This window comes from Chinchilla lanigera, unplaced genomic scaffold (assembly GCF_000276665.1).
Source record: "Chinchilla lanigera isolate Chin_1 unplaced genomic scaffold, ChiLan1.0 scaffold00006, whole genome shotgun sequence".
Taxonomy (NCBI): Eukaryota; Metazoa; Chordata; class Mammalia; order Rodentia; family Chinchillidae; genus Chinchilla; species Chinchilla lanigera.
This window is the reverse complement of record NW_004955407.1, coordinates 35,351,189-35,359,093: the sequence shown is the minus strand read 5'-3', so window position 1 is coordinate 35,359,093 and position 7,905 is coordinate 35,351,189. Positions and strand designations below refer to the sequence as shown.

General features: G+C 46.8%; 1 protein-coding gene across 1 annotated transcript; it reads left to right on the top strand.

The window, feature by feature from the left end:
- Positions 1–4,583: 4,583 nt before the first annotated feature.
- Positions 4,584–7,493, top strand: Cbr1 (carbonyl reductase 1). The gene is made up of 3 exons (XM_005375726.2): positions 4,584–4,976; positions 5,484–5,591; positions 6,797–7,493. Exons 1-3 carry the CDS (start codon positions 4,691–4,693, stop codon positions 7,231–7,233), a joined length of 831 nt encoding a protein of 276 aa, XP_005375783.1. The 5' UTR covers positions 4,584–4,690; the 3' UTR covers positions 7,234–7,493.
- The last annotated feature ends 412 nt before the right edge of the window (positions 7,494–7,905 follow it).

Sequence of the window (7,905 nt, the reverse complement as noted above, 5' to 3'; positions counted from 1 at the left end):
TGTGTTTATTTGTAAAAAATAACTTACAATTTTGTGCTATAATTTTAATGTAAGCATGTTAGATATAATTTTTGGACTTCTCCAGAACACAGTGATATTCTTTTACAATACAAAGTGGACACGTTTGGTACACTGAGGCTGAACAGGAAGGAAGAGCCAAAAGATCTGCAAAAGAAAAAACTGAAAAAGGGAGAAATGTTAGCATCTCAGAGAGGAAGAGTCTGTGTGATGAAATGGAAAGACAGAAAAAGACATCTCCTCATTGTCAATTATTCATAATACAGAAATGATAAAACTTGAAAGAAGGAACAGAACTGAAAATTTCCAATAGTGGTCAATGATTATAATAACTCGATGGGTAGTGCTGACAGAGTTGACCGACAGCAACAAGCTATCCTGTAATCAAAAAGTGAGGAAAAAGTATTATAAAACATACACGCACCTTCTGGACCAAACAATATGGAACTCAGTGTTTGTTTATTCTGCCAGGGTGAATCACAGTCTCCTGTGACCATATGGCCTTCCTGGAAGTGTTGTTGCAAGGTGGGGTGTGTGCATCTCTCCTCCTCGGGAACACGAACTAATGGGATCGTAAATTCTCAGCTTCAGGGATGAATTAAAGAGGCAGAGTTCAAAATAAAGGAAAACAGGTTTTTTTTTTGTTTTTTGTTTTTTTTAATGACAAAAAAAAGAAGATGCACAGGTACTCTGGGGGAGAAAGGGCAGCATCCAATCTGTGGATTTTTGTCCTCAGCTCATTTTTATTTAGTTCTAGTGATTTGTCCCATTCTCCCATGTGGGCACCTGGAAGTTTTTGCCATTTGCCTGGTTCTCTCGCAACCTTTGATCCTAACCTTGGGCACCTCAGTTTACATTCTTTTTAGCCATTTGATTTCTTCCTTTATGACGGGTGGGGGCCTTACAGAAAGATAACTTAGAGTTAATGATTAAGTAAAGGGGTCATGTGTGTTTTATATATTCAATAAGAATCCTTAGGTGGCTGCTCCTTATGTCTCTTATATTTTATCAAGTGAGGTGAGGCTGGTTACGCTGGCCTTTTATATTCTTGGCTACATCCCTATTTTACTTGTCAACTCTTTCTGCTAAATTTTTATGTCAACTGTGTTACCTGTTGCCTTTCTGAGTCTGATTTCTCTCTTTTTCTCTTTACCTTTGTCTTTCTAATTGTTGCGGTCTAAATGCAGAGGCAAATCCGTCTTTAGTAAGATTTCTTACTAATTTATTTAATAAAGCTTAATGAGATTTTTTTTTTTTTTTGGTCTCTAACTCCCTGTCCCTACAGAAGCATGGGAGATGCTTTTTCTTTGGTGACATTTTTTTCACAATATACATTGGTTGACTACGGTTCTCTGAGGTCTGACAATTTCCCTGTTCATTTGGTTGAGTGACTCACCAGCGTTGTAGGATACTGTAGAGAGGTTTTCTCATGTCTTGGATCTTTATTGACCTTGGAGTGCCAGGGCCAAAATATTGGCTGTTTTCTAAGCCCAGTTATGTACATTTTTTTAGTACCTTGATACACAAACAAAAGTGTTAACCATAGTTTTGGTTTTGTTTGCAGAAAAGATACATAGAGAAAAGACACCCGCTCAATACACAATAGACATCTCTCTCAATGTCAGCACATCTTACAATATACATAGGATGCAGATCCTGACACAGGGGTTACTGTGTGCACCTGTTCCCAGCCCTGTAAATGTATCAGGACATGTCGGGGGGGGGGGCTGTCTATCAAACTAGCAGAGGGAGAAAAGTCCAACCCAATAGCTCAACTCTTAATGGAGGCTTAAGAGAGGGCTCTGACAGCTTTGTTTCAGGTCACTCTGGGACAGCAGATATGAGCAGAACACTAAGAGAGTTTTACATCTCACCTCACAGAGGAGTAAGGTGAGGATGACCAAAAAAGTGGAGATTTCTCTGCTGGTTACTCAGTCAGGCTCTTGGGACCCCACTTCCACTGAGGAGCTTTGAGTGACCACTGGGAGTTGCCACAGCCATGGCCCCTCAGCTGCTCTCTCAGCTTTAACTGGTTCCATGCAACCAGAGATCTGTCTCTGGGAAGGAATCCAGCTGTCTGTCTCACTAACATTCCCACTGGCCTCAGCGGGAGATTCACCAGAAGGCGCTGGAGAGCCTGTCCTCTGATTCAAGAATGGCAGCTGCTCTAAGAACGTTAGCGGGGGGGCTGGGGATTTAGCTCAGGGGGCTGGGGATTTAACTCAGCGGCAAAAGCGCCCGCTTGGCAAGCGCAAGGTCGTGAGTTCGGTTCCCGGTACCAGAGAAAAACCAAAAACCAAAAAAAAAGAACATTAGCGGGCAGAGTAACCCCTATTTCTTAGAGTTCTACAAGGGACAGACAAAGATGGCGTGCGTCTATGTTCAGCCATCCCACCACACTTACCGCTCTGTAGAGAAGACAATGGCCCATGTTGGGCACCAAAGATGTAACTGGATCCCTCTCACTCTCAGGTCCTTGTTTGGGGGCAACAAAGATTGAGGCCCACAAAGCAGCAAACAGCAAGAGATGAAAAAAGATCAGGAGATGGGGAATGGCTACATGCAGGTTTATTAGAAAGAATAAAAGAAAAGCTCTCCACTAGTCGGAGAAAGGTATTCCACAAGGTGGACACTGTGGAAATTTAGACTCAGGGATCTTTATATAATTTCTGCTATCAGTGTGCATGACGGAAAGGAGGGATGGTCCTGGTTGCAGGTAGGGCTTTGATGTTCGGAGTATAAACTGCTTTATTTGCATTTTACTTCCTCCAAGTTGTCTCCCATTTGTTTAAGCGCCTGTTTTTTGTCCCTTGCTCTTGTTAAACCCTGATCGTCGCTTGTTTGGGCCCTCCAGTACGTTAACTCTCTTAGGCCCCAGCTTTTAGTTTACATTAACTACTTAGGACTTGTGTCTGTGCAGCTGGGCAAGCAGTTTGCTATTAGTCTTCCACCAGCTTTGCGGTAAATGGTACCTGTAATATGTGGGATACGGTAATACCAGTAATACTGGCTGCTTTGCTTGTTTTTCAGGGACTTGAGGCAACTTTTATCGAAATCACTCACTTGACTTGGGTCTGTACAAAGGTCCAATGGGTGAGTTTGATAACAGGAGGCCAAAAGCTGTACCTTAGATCAAGCTAACACTGCAGTTTTCTGAACATGAGAACTCTCCCCCTGCAGAACCATTCAGTTTGATTAAGCACACATAGACTATTGATTCCTCACCTCCAATCACCTTTCCTCTCACCTCAAACCACTTTGCTTCTTTATCCCATAAATACTCCCAAGGCCTGTCCTCAGGAGGGCAGATTTGAGACTTGTGTCTCTCCTTGCGCACTCAAAACCCTTGAAGATAAACTTTGTCTTGCAAAATTCACCTCAGCCCTCGGCACAAGGTGCAGTGCCCAAAACAGGACTGGTCTGGGAACACTTCTTAATAATTCATGATATTTTGCATATTGTATTTTCTGAAGCATCCATCCCTGTTGACTTGTCAATTCCTGTTTTGGTACAAGAACTAGAAAGATAAACGATCTGAAAATCATGGTTCATGGCTCTTTTTTTTTTTTTTTTTTTTTCATTTTGTTTTCTGGGTACTGGGAATCAGAAACTTAGGACCTTGCACTTGCCAGGCAGGTGCTTGTGCCACTGAGCTATATCCCTGGCCCGGTTCATACTTCTTTTAGGGCTTGCCTTTTTAAATACCAGGACACTCACATGTTCAAAGTTTACTGAGCGTGAGCTCCCACTGAGGGGTTCTCACAATGAACCTGATCCAAACCACACCCTTCTAACACCAGCTTACCCCAGCTACAGAAGGAAGTAGCTAGCAGTGTGCAGAAGCCAGTGACTGTCCGAACACTGGGATAAGGGAGAAAACCCAAAACCGCTGAATCATCCTAACTGAAGAACATATCCCCAAAAGGTTATAGATTGTATGATTTCATTTATGTAACATTTTAAGCAAACAAAAGGGTAGAAATGGTGAACAGACGCCTGCTGAAGATAGGGCTGGGCTGAGGAACCAGGCACGGTTTATCAAAGAGCAACAAGAGCTGATGGAAATGTTCTGTGCCTTATCTATGGTGGGTACACAATCCACAGTGCGATACAGTGACACAGAACTCAATACACACACACACACACACGGACACAGAACTGGAGCAATCCACGACAAGTGAGCTATTTTGATTTCAATATTTAAGTGTGACATTGTACTATAGTTTGCAAGTGGAAGGAAATTATGAAGTGTGAGAAACGTGTGCGTACGGGTTGATATAAATTGAGATTAAATGCCAGGCTTACTTTAACTCCCTAGCAACAGGTTGCATGCGCTGTACAGAACTTAGTAAAGAAACGACGGTTCTTTCCTTGTAAACTAATGCGACACTAAGTGCACCACCACGCATGAAACACAGACCGATAAAGACAAACGGCGATCTTTAGAAACACTGACGCCCTTGGCTGAGAGCTGAGAGATTTATCTCAAAACTTTCTTCGCAGTAGCTTTCAAGGCCACGAAGCCACGCCCCGCCAGGGGCGGCGGGGGCGTCTGCGCCTGCGCGCTGCGCGGGGAGGGGGCAGCGCGACTCCCTAGTAAAGAGCGGCTGCGCGCAGTTTCCGGCGGCCGCTTGTGCCCCTCTCCGCGAGTTTCCCCAGCGGCTACGCAGCCATGTCTTGCACCCGAGTGGCGCTGGTGACCGGGGCCAACAAGGGCATCGGCTTCGCCATCACCCGCGAGCTCTGCCGGCGGTTCCCGGGGGACGTGGTGCTCACGGCGCGGGACGAGGCGCGGGGCCGGGCGGCGGTGCAGCAGCTGCAGGCCGAGGGGCTGAGCCCGCGCTTCCACCAGCTGGACGTGGACGACCTGCAGAGCATCCGCGCGCTGCGCGACTTCCTGCGCAGGGAGTACGGGGGCCTCGACGTGCTGGTCAACAACGCGGGCATCGCCTTCAAGAGTAAGGAGTTGGCGCTGTGCCTGCGGAGGCGGCGCTGCGGTGGGGCCCCTCCGGCTTGCGGGGTGCGGAACAGCATCCCTAGGAGGAGCAAGAGAGGCAGGGGCTGCGGCAGGAGCGCAGCCCGGAGGGCCTGGAGGCTGAGGGTGGAGCCGGGGATTGCTTTGCAGTGGACCTTGTGTTTGTGCGGCCCAGACTCTTAAGGGTCTTTTCTAGGTTTACCGCTTACACTTTATCTGTAACTAGGCGTTGGGGCAGTTGGGTGGACGTTTAACTCGTTTTGAAATAGACACCAGGATTCTGCTATGGATCAGGTGTCCTCACACAGCCTCCCCCAGTCCTGCCGTATAAAAAACAATGGGACATTGTCAAACTATAAAGTTGACATTGGGATAAGACCGGAACTAGTTACAGACTGTTCTTGGAAGTGACCGATTTCTATAATGTTCTTGCAAAATTATACCTTGTGGCTACTGCTTGCTGATTCTTGTTCTCTTCCTCCCTTAAAAGTGGCAGATCCCACACCCTTTCATATTCAAGCAGAAGTAACAATGAAAACAAACTTTTTTGGTACCCGAGATGTCTGCACAGAGCTGCTCCCCCTGATGAAACCACAAGGTGAGTCTGATGGTGACCTGGCCCTGGCTGCTGGGTTTCCCCGTGCAGGTGCAGTTCTGCTCCTTGGTCCCCATTTCCCCATGGCCCTGGTGCAGTCTGACCCCCGCTCTTCGCACACCTGCCTCTTTTTCATCCTTCAGGTCTTGCTTCAAAGGTCTCCACACATCGGCTCCTTACGTTGTCTGTGCTGCTCCCACTTTAGAGGCCCTTGAGGTTCCTAACCTCCTCTCTGCCGAGTGATCTTATTCAGGCTGCTGGAAGTTCCTCTACCACACGTTTCTAGATGCCTCAGCATGAAATCTGTCACTTTCCTAGAATTCTCCCAGAGCTCCCACGTGTATTTGTCTTTCTGCCTGTACATGTCTTCCTGATGGCCCTCGATCTGAAACAGACATTTCCCCAAAAACGCTAGTCTTTCTCCCTCAGTCATCTGGGCCACTCACCGGCATCCTGGCAGTCACTATGCCCTGCCCTCTCATAACCGCTAACCAGGAGCTAAGATTGTCCCTACTAAGTGTCCCCCAGCTCCAGCACAGGCCAGCCCTCAGCTATCAAATTACTCTACTGCATGCCCTCCTAAGAGGCCTCTTTCTTGAGTCACTTCCTTTCCTGGAATTCTCAACATTACCTGACTGCTGCCCAGCAAAAACCAAGCCCTTAGCATGGCTCATACTAATCTGCACAGTTGGACCCTGCCTGCCTCCAGGCCCACTTGAACTTCCCATGAATGTGCTCCACTTATTGCATATAAAGCTGTCATGTTTGCTACCTTGTGAGCTGCTCTGACATCCTACATATTTGGCGAGCTGTTGAACCACCACTCATTAAAAACATGCCAATAGAAACTAGCAATCCTTTTTAGAAAAATTAAATGTGTGGTTTAAAGCTTAGCAATGACATGTACAGCTTACTATGAACTCTTCTTTTGCTTCCCATCCCATCCTCCCAGAAGGTTCTACTGCTGCTAAGACTTAGTTCATTAGGATCTCAAATAGCAGCTCTTTCCAGCGTCAGCTGATGCCATTACCTGCCCTAAACCTGAAGGCAGGAATTGAGTTCCTCACGCACCCCACTACCATCTGTGTGTATTCTTCTTACAACTGAGACCGCTAGTGAGTCCTAAATGGAAACTTTGTGCTCTAAAATCGCAGCAAAATTTTCTCCATTCCTGTGTACACCTCTACATAAGATCTGATGTATTTTAGGGAGAGTGGTGAACGTGTCAAGCATGGTGAGTCTCTCATCCCTTAAACGCTGCAGCCCAGAGCTGCAGCAGAAGTTTCGAAGTGAGACCATCACCGAGGAGGAGCTGGTGGGGCTCATGAACAAGTTCGTGGAAGACACGAAGAATAAAGTGCACGAGAAGGAAGGCTGGCCCAACACTGCATATGGGGTGTCCAAGATCGGCGTCACGGTCCTGTCCAGAATCCAAGCCAGGAAACTCAGTGAAGAGAGGAGAGGGGACAAGATCCTACTGAACGCCTGCTGCCCGGGGTGGGTGAGAACTGACATGGCGGGGCCCTCGGCTACCAAAAGCCCAGAAGAAGGAGCAGAGACCCCCGTGTACTTGGCCCTTCTGCCCGCTAATGCTGAGGGGCCACATGGACAGTTTGTTCAGGAAAAAAGAGTTGAACAATGGTGAGCGCACCTCACACCTCCACCCGTGGTTGCCATATTGTACCGTAGGCTGATGTGACACAAAGGACATTGGTATTGTCCAGAATATCCCTGTTTAACAAAAAATAAACCATCCCAGTCAAGTATTCATTACTAACCTAGTGGAATAAGCTACTCACTAAGCAGATACTAATTCTTTGATGGCTTTTGTGACATTCTCTTTGACCTACCAAGAAGAAAAGGAGAAATGGCTAGAAATAATGAATAAAATAATTTCTGAATAAATGGCTCTTTATGAATGCCCATTTCTGCAGGTTGTTATCATGCTGAGCCAGCTCCACCTCAAAGGTATAATCAGCATTAAAGTGAGGTCAAGAGAACAGACTGTAGGGGGCTGGGGATTTAGCTCAGCGGCACAGCTCCTGCCTGGCAAGTGCAAGGTTATGAGTTCGATTCCCGGTACTGGAAAAAAAAACAAAAACAAGAGAACAGACTGTACATTAGGGTTCAGTAAACTCAGAAGGATCCAGGTAGCGTATCTTCAGCTCTGTGGGCCGCACAGCCGGTAGCTGTGACTCAGGGCTGCTGTGGTGTGACAGGAGAGCAGACACGCATGACAACCCAGGAGCAGAGCTGGATATGGGGCATGAACTTGAGTTCGTCAGCCCCTTAGAAAACACCACAAAGGCAAAGGCAG